This window comes from Trachurus japonicus, chromosome 7, assembly GCF_045865225.1.
Source record: "Trachurus japonicus isolate A0001 chromosome 7, Traja_1.0".
In the NCBI taxonomy this organism is placed as follows: Eukaryota; Metazoa; Chordata; class Actinopteri; order Carangiformes; family Carangidae; genus Trachurus; species Trachurus japonicus.
This window is the reverse complement of record NC_140913.1, coordinates 30,918,340-30,938,583: the sequence shown is the minus strand read 5'-3', so window position 1 is coordinate 30,938,583 and position 20,244 is coordinate 30,918,340. Positions and strand designations below refer to the sequence as shown.

General features: G+C 41.4%; 1 protein-coding gene across 1 annotated transcript in view; it reads left to right on the top strand.

Moving 5' to 3' along the window:
• cacna1fa (calcium channel, voltage-dependent, L type, alpha 1F subunit a) overlaps positions 1-16,619 on the top strand; it is a 34,603-nt gene extending 17,984 nt beyond the window's left edge. The window contains exons 27-47 of the mRNA XM_085782821.1: positions 47-193; positions 970-1,171; positions 1,796-1,954; positions 2,055-2,165; positions 2,267-2,350; positions 3,192-3,212; positions 3,352-3,480; positions 3,581-3,646; positions 4,210-4,301; positions 5,694-5,853; positions 7,583-7,710; positions 7,811-7,907; positions 8,015-8,117; positions 8,805-8,906; positions 9,053-9,177; positions 9,890-10,239; positions 11,411-11,632; positions 12,876-13,297; positions 14,281-14,393; positions 14,506-14,841; positions 16,373-16,619. Coding sequence (XP_085638947.1) covers positions 47-193; positions 970-1,171; positions 1,796-1,954; positions 2,055-2,165; positions 2,267-2,350; positions 3,192-3,212; positions 3,352-3,480; positions 3,581-3,646; positions 4,210-4,301; positions 5,694-5,853; positions 7,583-7,710; positions 7,811-7,907; positions 8,015-8,117; positions 8,805-8,906; positions 9,053-9,177; positions 9,890-10,239; positions 11,411-11,632; positions 12,876-13,297; positions 14,281-14,393; positions 14,506-14,841; positions 16,373-16,579 — 3,376 coding nt within the window. The 3' untranslated portion in view covers positions 16,580-16,619. The remainder of the gene's footprint in view (positions 1-46; positions 194-969; positions 1,172-1,795; positions 1,955-2,054; positions 2,166-2,266; positions 2,351-3,191; positions 3,213-3,351; positions 3,481-3,580; positions 3,647-4,209; positions 4,302-5,693; positions 5,854-7,582; positions 7,711-7,810; positions 7,908-8,014; positions 8,118-8,804; positions 8,907-9,052; positions 9,178-9,889; positions 10,240-11,410; positions 11,633-12,875; positions 13,298-14,280; positions 14,394-14,505; positions 14,842-16,372) is intronic.
• Positions 16,620-20,244: the final 3,625 nt, after the last annotated feature.

Sequence of the window (20,244 nt, the reverse complement as noted above, 5' to 3'; positions counted from 1 at the left end):
AAGATATTAAATGAGTGTGTGTGTGTGTGTGTTTGTTTGACTTCAGGGGGACGTTTGTGGTCTATAAAGACGGAGACATGAACCACCCCATGGTGAAAGAGCGGATTTGGCAAAACAGTGATTTCAACTTCGACAACGTGCTGATGGGGATGTTGGCTCTGTTCACTGTGTCAACATTTGAAGGCTGGCCACAGTGAGTAACCGCCGCATCACACCGCTTTTATTTTGAAGGATGAGAAGAAGGGTGCTGACAAATCCCTTGAAGAAAAGAAATAGTTTCATATTTCTTAAAAAAAAAAAAAGGTTAAATCATTTCCTAAAAGAAATGTATTGTTAGGTGCTCTGAATGTTGTTTGCATGTGGGATTATTTAAGCAATATATCACGACAGGCCGTGCGTCGGGCCGAACAACGCCCCTTAGCCGTGGTATAATGAGCATATATCACGGACTGGAGTGATATATTGCTTTTATAAAACGGTTACCAATAATGACAATATGAAAGAGGGATAGGCAATCAATTTCATGTAGTTTTATTCAACCAGAAATACATATTATTCAATAAAATAGCCTCACTGTGAAAAAAATAGTCCCACCAGCTCCAAGTAGCTCTGCATCTCGTCTTTTCCTCCGCTTTTTTTCAGGTGAAAGTCACTGCTCAGTCCCCTCTACCATTGTTAACCCTCCCCGGAGGTGAAAGTTCACCTTAAACATGTGAATTCAACTACTTTAGTCCATTTTTTAACATCGTAAAGACATCAACTGTCTTTTGCTACGGACTGCAACAGTCCGTTGTCATGGATACATGACAACAACTTCCATTCATACCAGTCATACATGCCTGATGCGGCGTGATAGCCTATGCTGTGATAAGGCTTTAGAATACAACCAATCAGATCGCCGGATTTCACCTTTCCGTTTTATAATTCAAAATAAACCACAGAGAAATGTTTCTCTTTTCTTTCTTCAAGGCTTCTTTACCGGGCCGTGGACGCCAACGCCGTCGACCGAGGGCCCATCTACAACTACAGAGTGGAGATCTCCATCTTTTTCATCATCTACATCATCATCATCGCCTTCTTCATGATGAACATCTTCGTAGGTTTTGTCATCATCACGTTTCGAGAACAGGGAGAGGCCGAGTTCAAAAACTGCGAACTCAACAAAAATCAAGTCAGTTAATTCACAAAATGTTGATGTTAAAGGGATATTTCAACATTTTGGCAAATTGGCCCATTGCCATAATCTCTATAGTCATAGCAGTAGGTTCGTTACCTTTAATTGTTGGTGCAAGCTATTTTTAGAACGGCGGAGCAGAGCTGCGAGCTGCTCAGTGCTACGCTACGGAGGCTCATGGGATTTCTTGGTTTCCCTCATCAAATACACAATCCAACAACTCCAAAACACTCTGGTGGACAAGTTGACACCTGCACATTCACCACGCTATGAGATAATAACAGAACGTTACCAGACAGAGTTGTTTTAGAGGTAAATACAGAGACTGCTTGATGAAAAACTGCCCCCAACGGTTTTCAGTCAGTGGTTTTGCATGAATTTACCTCTAAAACAACTCAGTCTGGTAACGTTCTGTTATTATCTCATAGTGTGGTGAATGTGGAGGTCACAACTTGTCCACCAGAATGTTTTGGAGTTGTTGGATTGTGTATTTGATGAGTTTTATGGCAATGGGCCAATTTGCCAAAATGTTGAACTATCCCTTTATTACTTTTACTGTAATTATCATCCAGGTTTTAAAGTTAGTAACTTCATCTCTCTCTTCTTTCTGCCCCGTCACAGCGTCAGTGTGTTTACTACGCTCTGAAAGCTCAACCGATAAAGATTTACATCCCCAAAAACCCGTCGCAGCTCAAGTTCTGGAAAATAATCAACTCCAGTCAGTTTGAATACATCATGTTTGTGCTGATTCTGGGAAACACGCTCACTCTGGCTATTCAGGTACCACACAGTATCATTCACATATCACTCACAAAATATACTTTTAATTTACATTACTACAGTGTTAAATGTTGTGGGCGTTGTGTTTACTCTCTTTCAGCATTACGAGCAGTCGAAGCTCTTCACCTCCGTCATGGATCTCCTCAACTTGATCTTCACTGTGGTTTTCACCATAGAGATGGTCATCAAGTTACTGGCTCTACGGGCTCATGTGAGGCATCTGCTTTTGTTTTGTTTTGTTTGCTGCCTCCACTGTTTATTTAATTATGTGTTTTGTTAAATCTGACTTTTTGTTTGTTTCTTTTTATGCAGCATTATTTCATCGACCCTTGGAATTCATTTGATGCTTTGATCGTCGTGGGGAGTGTGTTGGACATCGCAGTCTCTGAGTTTAGTGTAAGTTTGAAAAATTCACAGTTTTTTTTACATGAAATCACACAAATGTCATTACTGCATTAGATTATTGACAAGACTCTGGAGTGGTACTGTTTTCTATTTTCCAATATATGTAACACTTTAATTAAGTCAGTTAAGCAATAGATCTAATATCAAATTAATCTTCAGAGGCCAAATTCAGAGTCCTAATTAGTAAATTTTATGTCTAAAAAAAACAATAAACCCCAACTTAGAGCCACATGGAGCATATAATGGATGCTCTATCCTCCAAAGGTTGCTATATTTTAATATCTATTTGCACATATTATTAAATTATGAGTTTAGTGTTTGCTATTGTGGGTTGATTTTGTTCTATCCACTTTTCTGCTGTGAAATTGTGAATTTTCCCACTGTGGAACTAGTTAAGACTATTTAATCTTATTTAACAACATTAAAATGATCAATAGCGATAATGCAGGGTTCAAGTTTTCGATTTATTACACATGTCGTGTTAAAATAATGAATTTTCACCCCTTGTATGTAGACCAACAAAAAATCCTCCCAGCTCTGTTGAGATAACTTAAAACTACTACTAGTGAAAAGTTAACTGAGTAAGTTCACTAATGAAACAGCAAATAACACACACGCTGAACTGAACTCATGACCTCTGTATTAGCCTCTAACTTTACACAACGGATAATTAATTGCATTCAATCTTGTTGTTCAGTGAGACGGTTTACTGACAGATGTTTTACTCTGATAATTAAACCATTTGTGTCTGATCCTGATGACTTTTTAATCTCTCTCCTGCGACACGCCGTCTCTGCTCGTTGTTCACTGACTGATACATGGATCCGTGCAGGGAGGAGGCGGCCATGGAGAGGTGAGAGCTGAACACAACCACTGCTGCTTTAAATATGTCTTAGGTTTCTGATTTTATACCTTTAGGACAAGTGTAGACAGAATAACAGATGTTTATATTTATTTACCTGATGTCTCAACTCTGTGTGTTTTCTGTGCAGGGCAAAGGAGAAAGTGGGAAAGTGTCCATCACCTTCTTCCGGTTGTTCCGAGTGTTGAGGTTGGTCAAGCTGCTCAGCAAAGGAGAAGGAATTCGAACTCTCCTCTGGACCTTTGTCAAGTCCCTGCAGGTCGGTGCAGCACGGAGAGAATAATACGTCACATGATGCCAAAGGGAATGAAATAAAAGGTTGATTTCACCGTGCTCTCCTCTGTCTCGTGTCTGCTCAGGCGCTGCCTTACGTCGGTCTGCTCATCGCCATGATCTTCTTCATCTACGCTGTGATTGGGATGCAGGTGAGATGAGATCAAATCACCTTTCGAATTGTTTCATTTGCACCCTCTAAAATGTAAAATAAATCATTATCAGTCCAGCTGCTGCTCCTCTGGTTGCAGAGTGCCTAAACTGTAGGCACTTTACCTCTGGCACTTTAAAATCCAGCACTTTATTATAGATGCACTTTTTGTAAGCAATAATAGCACTTTATAACAGATGCACTTTAATGGTCCTTAACAGCTCCCGAACCTATTATTACAAGCTGCTCTTTCCACTGCAGCTAAGGTTTAAATTTGTAATGTGATTTGTGTTATAGTATTGTGATATTGTGATATGGTACTCGTACCATACTAAATGTTATAAATGTTGTTGATGATGTTGTTATTGATGTTTTGTATAATTGTCGTTATGTGTGCCGCGGGACTACAGATGGAAATTAGCCCTGAGCTAAATCTGGTGTATTTACATTTTTTATAATGTTCATTAATATGCAAAGTCCCGTCACAAATAAACAATAAAATGAATGAAATGAAATGAATGAGCTGTTTGTGTCTCTCACCGTGTTGCTCTGTTCTCCCTGCAGACGTTTGGTAAAGTGGCCGTCGACGACGATACGCACATCAACAGAAACTGCAACTTCCAGACTTTCTTCATGGCCGTGCTCGTGCTTTTCAGGTCAAGCATCCACAAAAATCCATCCACTAAGTGTGAAAATTACATAGACAACATAAATATTGTTGAATTTGCACATATTTTTCTCAAAAAAATGTCAGGTTGTTCATATTTTGTTTTCTAAAAGGATACAGTACAACATCGTAACAATGTACGTCTTTACACTAAAACAAAGGGAAAAGTTTAGAGTTCTTGTTTTTATAGATTATTATGCTATTATTTTACCAGTCTGGTCCACTTGAGATCAAATTTAGGTTTCATTTAAGAACTTAAATGAGTTTGACACCCCAGGTCTATTCCGATAATTAACTCTCTGTCACATTTTTTCTCAAAAATCACATTATTCTTGTTCTTCATGGATCAGATACAAGTAGACAATTTACTTTCCTTGATAAATCACAGCAAAATCTGAATCTAAATGTCTCAGTAATCTTCTAAAATGGTCAGATTAGGAGTGAGTGGTTAGAGAGCATGCTCTGGCCCTTATGCAGGAGATCGCTAGTTCGACTCCCAATGGAGATTATCATTAACTGTTCCCCTATTCTCTCTACCCCCGTCATATCTCCACTGTCCCGTCTAAAGAAGATCAGATGGTAACACTTTATAATAAGTACACACTATTAAGCATTAGTTAAGCATTAAATACTGAATCCATCATTTATAACACATGAATACTCATGAGTATGAGTATCCATGCGTTATAAATGAAGAATTCAGTATTTATTGATGCTTAATAGTGTGTACTTATTATAAAGTGTTACCGACCAGCAATGGGATCAATAAAGTATCTATCTATCTATCTATCTATCTATCTATCTATCTATCTATCTATCTATCTATCTATCTATCTATCTATCTATCTATCTATCTATCTATCTATCTATCTATCTATCTATCTATCTATCTATCTATCTATCTATCTATCTATCTATCTATCTATCTAACTATCTATCTAGCTGCTTTTAATAATCAAAAATTTGAAGAAGACACTTTATTTATATAGCACATTTCCTGTCAGAGACAACTCAATGTGCTTCACAACATAGATACAGAAATAAGAAGAGCAGAATACAAAAATATATTTCATTAAAAAATAGAGTAAAATACTACACACATATACAATCAACTAAATACGTATGTTGGTGGCTAGAGATTGACCTATATCGGTAAGAGAGTATGAAAAATGTTTTTTGAAAGTACTGAGTACATGACAATAGCTTGTATTTGATAATTATTTATGAGTTATGCCCAAACACAACATTTCTTCTCTCCAGCATTAATTAATTTCCTCCATCCTCCTTTAAAACGAAACAACCCTCTGAAGGTGTTACTTTAATCACCCGAGCAGACAGACTGACTGACTGACAGCGTGTCTCCGTCTCCGTGTCCTTGTAGGTGTGCCACCGGAGAGCAGTGGCAGGAGATCATGTTGGCAGCGCTGCCGGGCCGACGCTGTGACCCAGAGTCCGACACTGAACCTGGCGAGGAGTATAGCTGCGGCAGCAACTTGGCCTACATCTACTTCATCAGCTTCTTCATGCTGTGCGCTTACCTGGTGAGCGAGGCCGCGGGAGGATTAGGGATCAGATCGATTCCAGCTCCTCCTTTTAAAAAAACACTTTGCCCACTTTGATATAAACGAACACGGCCGACTGACTCCAGATTAAATTTTGAGGTTTAATTAATTCAGAGTTGTTTTTTTACAGACTTTCGGGTCTGTGGGATCAAAGTCAGATGGGAGTAGAGGGGATAGTATTACACCGGCAGTGTAGGAGCAGTTTTAAAAGCTTAACCCTGTCGTCTCCGGTTTCCAGCTCCTCACGGAAGATTTTGTTAATCCAGACAGAAAAACCCTGATTTACTGTAAGAGGCTGCAGATATGTTGGTGACATTGCAGCGACTTCTGAAACTGCTATTTTGGGACATTAAATGGGTTAAACGAGGGTGAACTCTGCATGAAGTAGTCAGAAAAAGTGCATTTGTTCAAAAGTAGGTACAATATATTAATCCAAACACAACAAAACTGTAATTTCCAAGTTTTTGTATTTGCAAACCAATCATGTATACCTCTAATCCTCTCCTCAGTTCCTTTCCTTAAGTCGTTTCCTTGTTTCCTTGACATCTGATTTACAACCACATAGACAGAGGTTCATGTTCAGCTCTGCTCTTCGTGTGGTCCTTTCTCCGGTTTCCTCTCCTCCTGTGGACAGCTGACGTCCATCAGTCTGTCTCCGTGTGTGTCTGTGTGTGTGTCTGTGTCTGTGTGTGGTCTTCGACCTTTTAGCAGAAACCCACCGAGACCCTCGCGGCTTCTAAAAGTAGATCCAGACCTCAGAGTCCTGCTGGGTTTGTTTGCTGCAGGAGAACTGGATGGAGCGACGTGCAAATAACTCACTAATTAAACTCCTTTAATCGCTTTTTAATATTCTCTCTAAAAGCTGCACTAATACTTTCAGTTTCTTTGATTTGACATTTAAACATTTACAGATTCTTTATTGTGTAACTTCTCCTGTTATCTAGTCACGAAAATCGATTCTTTGGTTCAAAAGTCTGTTTTTCATTAATCAGTAATCCCCCCCATCAACAAACTGAAGTGTTCCTTTCAGCTCTGAATTAGCCGTTCATATCATTCATATCTACATGGAGCGGGTAAGCTCGGTGCTGGCTGCCATGTGGTGTCGCCATGTTTTTACGTTCAGTGGCAGCGTGACGGTAGGAAACCACGGAAACTCAGCGGAGACACCGGAGCTGTCGGCTCAGGTCGAGGTGGCGTCTGTGAAAAGTCACCGCGGTAACGCAGTGAGGAGGAATGGAGCGTTACACTGATGCTGCATTCACCTGCAGTCGGGCAGACGGCCGTCGCTAACAAACCAAATGTCGTTTTAGTCACAGAAGTCGAGGGAAAGCCGGTAAAAACGTGGGTCAGGTAAACAATACGACATCGCCATGACAACATATTGTCACGTGTATTGTTTTGCCTCGTGCTGACGGACCACTTGTTTACATAGAGGCTTGTTTATGCCGTTAGGTGCAGCGGCTGTCGTCCGTCTGCCGTCTGCCCAATTTCATGTGAATGCAGCATGAAAAATACGATTGAGCTGCTTGTGATATACAACCGCAACGCTAGATGGGAGTAATTCCTACACAATGTCCCTTTAAAGCATTTTGACGATCGACCTTTACTAACCACTATTTCAAAGGGTCAAACTGTGATTCTTCTGTCTTCGTTGTTGGAGACAAACACACTAAAGTGTCTGTCGTGTCTCTGTCCTCGTCTCCGTCAGATCATCAACTTGTTCATCGCCGTCATCATGGACAACTTTGAATACCTGACGCGTGACTGGACCGTGCTCGGTACTCACCACCTAGACGAGTTCAAGAGAGTTTGGTCCGACTACGACCCCGAAGCATCGTGAGACTGGTTTTATTATTATTATTATTATAAGAAGAGTTACTTTGTCACTTTGTCTCAGTGAATCAGCTGTTTTGTGTTTGTTTTTGTGTGTCTGCAGCGGTCGTATAAAACACATCGACGTGGTCACGATGCTGCGGAGGATTCAGCCTCCTCTTGGTTTCGGGAAGCTGTGTCCTCATCGTGTCGCCTGCAAGGTAACTCAACACACACACTCACACACACACACACACACACACACACACAGGTGTTTGGTGCACGAACACATCGATCTCACTCCTTCTGCCTCCTCTCGTCCTCTCAGAGACTCGTCGCCATGAATGTCCCGCTGCACGCAGATGGGACGGTCACCTTCAACGCCACGCTGTTCGCTCTGGTGCGAACTTCACTAAAGATCAAGACTGAAGGTCAGACCTCCAACGCACACGCACACACACACGCACGCACGCACACACACAGAGTCTCATTTATTTAAAAAGGACAATGTACATTAATAACATCAGCTTTTTCTTCCTTTTCCTTTTTTTTAAAAGGAAAAAAAGAAAAGAAAAGCCCAATGTAATTGTACCGGAGTTAGCAAATAGCTAATTTTCACCCGCTGTCCTCTGGCAGTTTTCACAAAAAAGATTTTATTGCAATGACACAAAACAGAGATAAGCAGAGACAAACATAAAAGCAGACACAATACTGACAGATGAAGCAAAACAAACAGCACAACAAAAACTCGACAGATAGAGCGAAGCACAGGGATCAGGAAGTACAGAGAAGTGCTCTAACAGGCATTCAAAACAGACAACAAAACAAAAACTTGACATACAGAGCCAAACACAGAGACAAAGAGGTAGAGTAAAGTGCTATAGTGGCAGTGCCTTACATTATAAAGTACGTTCAAGTGTATTTTATCAATTAAAATTAACAGTGAGTGCAAGTTTGATTACTTTTCAGCCAGTTCTTTAAGTGTGTTTTGAAAGTGGTGTACTGTATGTATGGCATTCCCGTATTGTAAGTGGTAAACTTTGGACACTTGCTGTACATGTGTCGTGCGGAGGCTGCAGAGTGTTGGTTTAATTAGAGGATTTGTTGTCCCTGCTCAGGACCCATCGACCAACAGAACGAAGAGCTGAAGGTGATTATCAAGAAGCTCTGGAAGCGCACTAAGCCCAAGCTCATCGATGAAGTCATTCCTCCACCTAGAGGTACATCGAAAAATTACAGAGCTGTCAGCCATGATAGGAAATATTTAGAAAAACAGAAAGCTTTTCACATCACTTGTATCCCATCATGTTTACAAGAGAGTTTATCATAACTGTCAATTTGACGTTTCTCTTGTTCTCCCTTTCAGGTGATGAGGTGACATGTGGGAAGTTTTACGCAAGTTTCTTGATTCAGGATTATTTCAAAAAGTTCCGCAAGAGGAAGGAGAGGGAGAGGAAATCCAAAAGGAAGGACAAGGCAGCTTCTCTTCAGGTGACTTTATGCTTTTTGACATTGTAAATTGATTTTCTTTGTTTTATGAATCTGAAAAAAAATCTCTTTTGATAAATAAGTTGGGGATGTGATGAGGTTTTTTATGCAAATGCAGATCAAGATGTTTCTGACTAGAGACATGGGATCAGGCTGATAAAAGTTAATTAAACAGTAACTAATACAGTAACTAACATCAAATCTATTTCCCTCAATGTTTTTTTTGTTGTTGTTGTTAAATTAGCATTAGTGAACTGAAGGATAAAAAGTATAAAGCCGCTGTGAGAGAGCAGCTCCTATACAACAATATATGACGGAAATATATATTTAACTGAAGATTTCTTTGATGTTTATCACTGAGATCATTCATCTCCAAAGAAAGAAAGAAAAGCAAATGAAAGAAAACTGAAAGAAAGACAGAAAGATAGACGGAAAGAAAGAAAGAAAGAAAGAAAGAAAGAAAGAAAGAAAGAAAGAAAGAAAACAGAAAAAAAGAAAAGCGAAAGAAAGAAAGAAAGAAAGACAGAAAGAAAAGTGAAAGAAAGAAAACTTAAAGAAAGACGGAAAGAAAGAAAACTTAAAGAAAGACAGAAAGAAAGAAAAGCAAAAGAAAGAAAGAAAACTGAAAGAAAGAAATGAGAAAGAAAGAAAGAAAGGACCAATCCACCTACATTAAGGTAATTATTGCCGTATATCTGTGTGTTTGTATCTTCAGCAAGGGCTGCGGACGCTGCAGGACCTGGCTCCAGAGATGCGTCTGGCGATGGCCTGCGACCTGGAGGAGGAGGAGGCCGCGGAGGCCGAGATGACGGGCGACGAGATCTTCGACAGCGAGGCGGGAACGTCGGCAACCAACACGGCCTGCAGCACGCCGATGCCGCCCATCGAGATGCTGGTGGAGCAGACGATGGTGATGGTCGAGCCGGAGCCCAAGGTCGCCAACGGCGGCGTGATCACGGAGCAGGTGACGGGTCTGCAGGAGCACGAGAGGCCCGGGTCCGAGCTGGCGGGCGTCGCCGTGGTGACGGAGCAGCCCGTGTGCTCCGCGCCGCTCCCCGTCATCAGGTGAGCGTCTTCTCATTTGTGAATTTTACCCCTTTAAATGCCAGTTTAAAGTCTTCAAAATGGCATTTAACGTTGTGACGTTAACGTTATTGAATGTTTGGTAGTTTTGAGCAGAGCTGAAGTGGCTCAAGAAATTTATGCAACAAAAAAAAGCAAAAAAAAAATATTGATATATGATGATTTTATAGCATTTTTGTCAATTTTTGTCCACTAGGGTTCCCAATGGGTGCAAAATTTGAAATCTGACACCACATTAAAAATAGTAATGCAATTAAATCAATGTTGGTGCTATTTTTTGACATAATCCAAGACTCTAATAACCAGCAATGCCCCAACCCCCCACTATTCATTTTATAAGAAAAAGCTCATAGTTTGTGTTTTTTTTTAATAAAACAAGAGGCAACATGTCTTCAAACTCGCATTTAAAGGGTTAAAATCCCAAAAAATAATGAACATTTGGTAGTATTGAGCAGAGCTGAAGTGGTTTGAAAGATTTATGCAAAAAAAGCAGAAAAAAATATTGATATAAGATGATTTTATAGCATTTTTGTCAATTTTTGTCCACTAGGGTTCCCAGTGGGTGCAAAATTTAAAACACCACATAAAAAATAGTAATGCAATGAAATCAATATTGGTGCTATTTTTTTTACATATCCAAGACTCTAATAACCAGCAATGCCCCAACCCCCCACCAATCATTTTATTTAAAAAAAAACTCGCATTTAAAGGATTAAAATCCCCAAAAATTAATGAACATTTGGTAGTTTCGAGCAGAGCTGAAGTGGTTTAAGAGATTTATGCAAAAAAAGCAGAAGAAATATTGATATATGATGATTTTATAGCAGTTCTTTTGATGGTCCATGTTTTTACACGAGGGTCCGGAAAGGGTGCAAAAAGTGTAACCAGTGTATAAATGACCTGTAAGAGTAACTGACAATAGATTTTGAAAAAATTGTCAAAAAAGAAACTTTCTTGCAGAAATCCATACCTTTAGCTGTAACACAGCCAAAATGATCAGCAAATCAAAAAAGAAAAATGGAAAAAATGTCCAAAAAAGGATATTATCCAATTGCATATGCGGCACTGAATCGAGAGCTGCTTCTTCAATTTCGTTGCGTTAAGCGATGACAGTACAGAGATTCTGACTTCTGAGCTTGTCCTCCACACACAGGATGGACTCCATCAGCGAGCTGCCTCCCACGCCGCAAATCATAGTGGAAGCCGTGGTCGCAGCTGAAGAACCGGTGGCTGTGGAAGCTACACCTGCACCAACACCTGCACCAACACCTGTACCAACACCTGCACCAACACCTGCACCAACACCTGCACCAACACCTGCACCTGAGCCGGTTTACATCCCTGAACCACCGAGTGTCAGTCCAGCTTTAGACAGGTAAGAAAAGAGCTAGTTTGACATTTTGCAAAATATACTGGCAACACAAAGATATGGTACAGTGTTCTGTATTATAATTTTTATTTTGTCTGTATTATAATTTTTTGGCTTATGTAAGCGTCTTTGAGCACTTGTAAAAGCGCGTTATAAATAATATGTATTATTATTATTTATTATAAGAGGATTGATATACAATGAATGCATCTGTTAGCATAACTTAGCATAAAGACTAAAAACCGAGGGAAACAGCTGGTTCTGTTCAGAGTCTTAAAAAGTGCAGTACGTAATGCATTTTAGGTAATTTAGACAAAAACACTGCAAAATAAACAAACTGTGCCTTTTTATGAGGGTTATATATAGACGACTGTTTATTGACTCCTCCAGGAAGTCACTGCCACTAAATGATCCCCCATTTGTACGCTTTGGTTTTTACAGAATAAACAAATAAAATACATAAGATTTAAATTTATATAGCTCTGGATTTGGTGGTAGGCTTGTGTCAATCTTCTCATCTTACTCTTGGAAACACATGACTGTCCCTTTAAAAATATATAAACTAATGCTTAAAGCCCCAGTATGTAACTTATTTGGCTTTTTATTAGCAAAAATCAAATATTGCTTTCATGAATACGTATTTCACTGAAGTCGAATCACACCCGCATACAAATGAAAGCTTTCTCTACCTTAGAATGAGTTGTTACAAGTTGTTACAAATACATAAGTGGGCGACGCACCGAACCGAGGCGGCCATGTTGCATCGCCATTTTTTACGTTCAGTGGCAGCGTGACCGTAGGTAACCATAGAAACTCAGTGGAGCTGTCGGCTCGGGGAGAAAGTTTTCCAGGTAGCGCCTGTTAAAACTGTCACCACTGTGTAGTGTGAGGAAGGACGGAGGCACTGATGTTGCATTCAGGTGCAGTCAGGCAGACGGCCGTCGGCAAACCAACCGGATGTCATTTTACTCCACGAGAGGAAGGCGGTAAAACGTGGGTCAGGTAAACAATACGACATCACCATGACAACATATTGTCACGCCTGTATTGTTCTGCCTCGTGCTGGCGGACCACTTGTTTACATAGACACTTGTTTATCCTGTTACATGCAGCGTCTGTTGTCTGTCTGACATCTGCCCGATTTCACGTGAATGCAACATCAAGAATACGTTCCGATATGCAACCGCACCGCTAGATGGGGGGAATTCCTACATACTGGGGCTTTAAAGTCTTGTTTTGTATTTTACAGCTACGTTTATCCAGAACCTGTTTCTCCGGTACCGACCGAGTCCGGCTACAACGGACAGTACCTGGAGCAGGCGAGCAGCATCGGCGAGATCCCCTGCGTTACCCCCGACGCCAGCAGCTACATCGGCAACGGCTACAGCACCGCCGACATGAACGGAAGCAGCGTCGCAACGAGCCCCACGCCCTACGACGCAAACGGCTACAACGGAAACGGCTACGTGGACTACAACGAAACCGGCAGCGTCATCAGCAACAACGGCAACGGAAGCATGATAAGCGGCTTCAACGGAAACGGCAGCAGCATCGGCGGCTTCAACGGAAACGGCAGCAGCATCGGCGGCTACACAGGAAACGGCTACAACGGGAGCGAGAGCAACGGCTCACAGTTTGTCAGGAGACGACTACTTCCTTCCCTTCCCAGAGGTGAGGAACGTAACTTCTTCTTCTTCTGTGGTATATTGGGGGTTGTGTGTAATTTAATGAACTAAAAATGTCAGGTCCTATGTGTACATGACATAATATCATGTCAGTTTAGCACCAATCTTACATGTGTGATCAAAGATTTTCACTAATTTATAAAAAGAGTTTCAATGACATTTATTATGGTGTATTTGTTGCATTATGGGATATGTAGGATCCACTGCTTTAGCCACTGTGTTTAAAATATGGCTTTATAGAGGTGCAATATTAAAGGGATAGTTCAACATTTTGGAAAATTGGCCCATTGCCATAATCAATATAGTTTTAGCAGTAGGTTCGTTACCTTTAATTGTCGGTGCAAGCTGTTTTTAGAACGGCGGAGCAGAGCCGCGAGCTGCTCAGAGCTACGCTACAGAGGCTCATGGGATTTCTTGGTTTCCCTCATCAAACTTATCAAATACACAATCCAACAACTCCAAAACGCTCTGGTGGACAAGTTGTGACCTGCACATTCACCACGCTAAGAGATAATAACAGAACGTTAGTTGTTTTAGAGGTAAATTGATGCAAAACCGCTGATGCGCGTTCCCGTCGGGGGCAGTTTTTCATCAAGCAGTCTCTGCATTTCCCTCTAAAACAACTCTGTCTGGTAACGTTCTGTTATTATCTCATAGCGTGGTGAATGTGCAGGTCACAACTTGTCCACCAGAGCGTTTTGGAGTTGTTGGGTTGTGTATTTGATGAGTTTGATGAGGGAAACCAAGAAATCCCATTAGCCTCCGTAGCGTAGCTCTGAGCAGCTCACGGCTCTGCTCCGCCGTTCTAAAAACAGCTTGCACCGACAATTAAAGATAACGAACCTACTGCTATGACTATAGGGATTATAGTAATGGGCTAATTTGCTGAAATATTGGACTATCCCTTTAAATCTAATACCACCAAATGCTAAACTGTTAATGCTAACAGTTCTTTGCTTCTTGTTTCAGGCCGTAAACCGGCGTTTAACTTCCAGTGTCTGCGGCCTCAGAGCAGCGTGGACGACCTCCCCGTCCCAGGAAACTACACGGGGAACACGTCTCCATCCAGATCACGTCTACAGGTAAAAACCACACCGTGTATCGTTACTTTCCACTATAAAAACCTTCAGCACACAGAGAGTTTCTCATCTGGATCCTCGTGGGTCTTCTCGTGTCCTTGCTTCCTCGCCTCAGGCCCAGCACAGCCTGGACTCGCGGCGCAGCAGCGTCTCCTCCATGTCGTCCGCCTCCTGGGCGAACGCGGCAGCGGCCACCGGCACCACTGCCGTTCCGGGAATCATCAACCACTCGGGGCGCCGGGGCAAGCTCATCTACACGCCCATGATCCTGATGGACGAGGCCACCGGCGCCACGCAGCCGCTGTGGAACGACAGCTCCGCCAGCCTCCCGGTGGGGACGCGGCCCGGCTGGTACCCGGGTCAGAGCAGGACCTTCACCAGCGTCAGGATGCCGCCGCCGCCCAACCAGGGCTTCATCGACAAAGGCAGCGCAGACAGTCTGGTGGAGTCGGTGAGTGAAAGTCACACCTCTAGGAAATTAGGAACTGGGTCGAATTGTTAAAGGGGAACTGTGCAAGTCCGCTCGCTTTTCCGCTGTTTTGGTTACGCTCCTCTCAGCCATGTGCATTTGTTTACAACGAAGCTGGCGAAAAATCAATAAATGGAGCGGTGGATAACGTTACATAACATATACGGTGTTACAGCGCGTGTGTTTGTGTAGAGAGAGAGAGCCTCCATTCTCACTTGTAACAAGTCACAAGTCATGTAACTATTACTCCGGAGCTTTTTAATTAAGGTAAAAATGTAGCATAGCCACAGGAGAAATCCTGCTTAGTTCCTCTTTAATTTATCCTTTCATTCAAAGGAAAGACTTTAAAGAGGAACTATGTAGGATTTTTAGCTTAACTATGCTACATTTTTACCTTAATTAAACAGCTTTGGGGTGATTGTGATGGTTTAATAAATGACTTGTAACTTTTTACGAGGGAGAATAGAGGCTCTCTGCCTTCCACCTAGCGTCTCTTGGCTGAAATACAACTTTGCAAGATCGGGGCCGCCACCCCGGTGTCCGAGCTCTCGTCTCTGCGGCACCGCAACACAAACGCGCCCCGTAACGTGTAATCTCTTGTTTATCACAGATAAAACTACACAAATATATATATACATCGTAACATTGTATATGATAAATAACGTAATGTACCGCTCTATTGATTGATTTCTCACTGTCTTTGTTTTAAACAAATGCACACAGCCGGGAGGAGGGTTAGCAAAACAGCGACCGGACTTGCATAGTAGTTTATCTTTAAAATCCTACTGTTGGTCTACAAAGCACTGAATGGTCTTGGACCAAAATACATGCTGGATTTATTAGGTCCATCTGAAGCATTCAGGCCACTCAGGTCGTCTGGTCTACTGTGTGTTCCCAAAACCAGAACCAAAGCAGCATTCAGTTATTATTCTCCTCATCTGTGGAACAAACTGCTCTAATAGTCAAGTTGTTTAAATCAGGGTTGGGAACATCATTATTTGCTGCAGCATTTAGTTAAATTAAATATCCAATCCGCTAATTACGTGATAATGTAAAGAAATAGCAAAGAAATAACGGTCAATTTCATAGCCATGTCATGTTTTCAAATCAATGTTTCAAATCAATCGTTATTCTAGACTATATTTCCACATTATGCCACAATTACTTGTTATTTCTTGATATTATCACGTAATTAGCAGCCTGTAAATTAAAGGGTTACCTTTGTCTTTTAAACCCTCTATTACTGGCTTATTTTTCTCTTTTTCTTTTAAATGTACTTTTATTCTCTTTAATTTTAATGTATTTTTAATGGCCAGGTGTATGAACTGTGCTATATCCTGTACATACATTTACCTCGCCTTTAAAACACCTGGATATGAGACTCAACAGACCTCGAATGTGCCATATTATGAGTCCAAGACAGAGAATAAGAGTCACTAAACAAAATGATCCCGTCTCACCTATCTAACTCTAACCCCTCCACCTTTTTGTTTGTTTACTTCGCCAACATCAGATCTTGATCTCCGAGGGTCTCGGCATGTACGCCAGGGACCCCAAGTTCGTGAGCTTTGCCAAGCGGGAGATCGCCGAGGCCTGTCACATGAGCCTGGACGAGATGGAGAGCGCCGCCACCGACCTGATAGTCCGCGGAGCCAGTCGGTCGACCGCTCGGTTCGAGGACGAACTGGCCGACGAAATGAACTGTGTGATTTCTTACTGAAAGAACTGAGAGAAAGTGAAGCACCAAGTTTATACATTTATATATATATATAGTATATACTGTATATAAAAGAGTCTTTTGTGTGGTGTGTGTTTATATCTTCTGTGGAGAACAAAGAAATTATGTGATGGGATTACAAATGGGACAGGACTTTTTCTTTTTTTTTCTTCCTCCTTCTCCTTTGTTTTCCTGAGTGTGTGTGTGATTTGCTGTTGTTTGCGAATGCCAAAACACACACATGCACTTATTTTTAAGAACATGTCGGTTACGTGGCAGGACCGATCGGCCGCCTGCCGCCGGATGTGACAGCAAACAACAGTGGCTCTGCGATGCGATGTGATGATGATGATGATGATGATACCAAAGAACCACTTTGAAAACTGTCTTTTCATTTTCTACTGTACTTGAATTGTTGAATCTAAAGTAGAATCTAAAACGTTTAGATAAATAAAACCTTTATACGTTATTGTCACACAGGTGATGAGATCCAGTGTGTGAGTGCCCGACAGTGTTGACTATCTATTGAAATATTTAAATATATTGAATATCCTCTAAGATAAAATCAAACTCATAGCAAAATAAAATGTATAAATGTATTTTTTCCAACCCTGTCTGATAGGGGGAGTGTCCACTGTGCACAAATAAAAACATCTCAAATGTATTTTTTTCATTCTTGTTGTTGTTTTCTGTGCAAATTGAGTTGTAAATGGGAGATAGGTGGTGTCTCAAACCTCCTCCTCTGTTCAGGGATGGTTTCTCCACTTTCACATAGATGGCTTCGTTCTTTTACTCCTCTTTCAAACCATCTGTCCTCCCTGTCCAGAATCTTAACATTACTGTCTTCAAAGGAGTGTGCCTTCTCCTTTAGATGTGAATAGACAGCTGAGACTGGACCTGAGCAGTTTGCCCTTCTGTATTGGGCCATGCGTTTGTTTAAAGGTTGTTTTTGTCTCCCCAATGTATGTGTCCCTGCATTCCTCACTGCATTGGACAGCATATAGGCCTATCAGGTTGTTTTTCTGGCTGTGTGTTACTCTGTCTTTTGGATGTACCAGATTTTGCCTGAGAGTGTTACTGGGTTTGAAACATACAGGAATTTGATGCTTGTTAAAGGGATAGTTCACCCAAAATTCAAATTTCATAGTGCTCGTCTGTAATGTCCCTCTTGTATTGAAGCCCCAACATGAGAAATTGTTCCGAAAAAAATTAAATAAGTCTATATTTCAAGCTTGTTTGTAGCGGAAGCTCCCAGTGTCTCAGTTCACTGCTTTGCCTGTATCAATGCAAATCTCGTGTGATTTGCATTGACAGCCAGTTCACGGCGCCGCAAATCGCGCAAGATTCCGGCAGAGCTACACTGGGAGCTTCCGCTACAAACAATCTTAAAATATATACTTATTTAATTTTTTTCGGAACAATTTCTCATGTTGGGGCTTCAATACAAGAGGGACATTACAGATGAGCACTATGGAGGTATTTGGATGTTTTTTGGTGTGTCTTTTTGGACGAAGAAAACTGAGCTCCGTTCGCAACCGTCATATGGACATGCAGTGCTGCACGGAGCCCCGCTGTAACTCAGAGAAGCCACGGAGGACTCTGAAACTTCTCACAGCCCTTAGTCGACATGAGGGTGAGTAGATAATGAGTGAAATTTGAAGTTTGGGTGAACTATCCCTTTAAAGATTCTCCTGTGTTTCTCTGAGACCCCAGACACATATTATGGTATGACAATGTTTTTGCGTTTATTCTTCATTTTCTCAGCATCCTTCTTTCTGGAGCGAGTTACTGTTTTGCCAAAAGTCCAACTCGGATAGCCACAAGTTTTCAGAGCTCCCCTTAGATGTTTATGTTCTTCTGTTTTGGCCTCGAGTGGAGGTCGGTACATTATCAGCCCTGTGTTGAAGGGTTTTGATTACTCCCAGTTTGTGCTTTAGTGCATGGTGTGAGTCAACGAAGAGGTATTGGTCTGTGTGTGTGGGTTTCCTGTATACCCCAATGTTGATGTTGAGTTGATGTGTTCAGTGAAAGGCTGTACATCTTGGGTTTTGATCTTCACCCATGTGTCATCCACATACCTGAACCAACAGTTTGTCTCAAAGGGCTTTACATGGCATCATAACAACATCCTCTGCCCTTAGACCCTCACATCGACTGAGGAAAAACTCCATGGAAAACCCTTTTAACAGGGAAAAATCGGAGAAACCTCAGGGTGAGCAACAGAGGAGGGATCCCTCACCCAGGACGGGCAGACGTGCAGTAGATGTTGTTACAGACAAGAAAACAGTTTATAGGGCCTTGTATTCTACCATTTCCACGTATAGATTGGCCACAATGGGGGATACTGGTGAGCCCACTGCACAGCCGCGTGCTTTTGCCTGTAGAATTTGTAGGAGAATAAAAGTGCAAATCACATCGCCACCTCATGTTCTTGGTAGGCCGGGCGCCATTAGGATTGCGAAACCCAGGACATCCAAGATTTGAACTATAGGTTACATGACCCGTACAGGCGCAGAACAAGTTGACAACAACATCTGGAAAGCCGGGAAATATTGGGAAATACACCACACACACACACATAGTGATAAGAGCCAAAGTCCAAGATAAATGATACTAAACTGTTCCCCCTCTTTTCCCTTTTGGGTTAAAGTTGCCAGAAGTCTGGTAAACAGGATATAGCAACACACACACACATAGCCTGGGTTTGGTATAAAAAGGCATGTTGTTGTAATTATTATTATCCGCACACACCATTAGAGAACAGTGAAGCTGAAAGGTGCTGTACTGTAGTTGTGTACTACTTTTGTTCTCAGTCAGCACCATAATGGACGTTGAAGACCGCAGAGAAACACAAAAGGAAAACGAATTACATAATCAGCCATTAATGGACCGGGGCAGATGGACGATGACGGGAACAACATCTGGGTTTCACTTCTCCTTTTTGGATGAGGGAGAAAAGAAAAAAAAAACAGAAGAACACAAAGTAAAACATGCAAAACAATGAACTTCTCTCTCTCTATCTCTGTTGTGTTTGTGTGGATCTAGATGAGATGAATCAACCTTCAACCAACTTCTAAGTAAGACCTCCTGTGGGCAATCAGCCTTTTCTATAAAGGGTTCCCAGATGTGGAATTCTCTACCGACCGAAATAAAACTAACCCGAGACATTAGAATTTTTAATACAAAGGTTAAAATCTGGCTGAAACAAAATCAGAACTGTATGCATTTTAATGTGTCATGACTTGGTATGATTTTAGAAGTATTGTACATTTTCTAATGTTGTTACGTAACTTTGATGTTTTTCTTCTTACCTTCTTTTTTTCTACTAAAAGCCTAACTATAGGGACGGGAGTTGGAAACTAGCATTATTAGCTATAATCTCTGTATGCAGAACATTAGTCACATTGACTTGTTTGTAATGAGTGGAAGTGTCACTATGTTAATCTGCATTGTCCCTATCAAATAAACTGAATTAAATTAAATGAATGTGCAGAGTTAAGACGTGTTCTTCTGTTTGTGTTGCAGCCAGGTGATGATGGTGATGATGATGATGATGCTTCCAGCAGCAGTTCATGAACCTTCACCGACCTTTTTTTTAAAAAATGATTTATCCTCCCCCCTCCTCTTCCTCTTCCACTTCCTTTTTTCCCCCTCCCTCCATCTCTCCT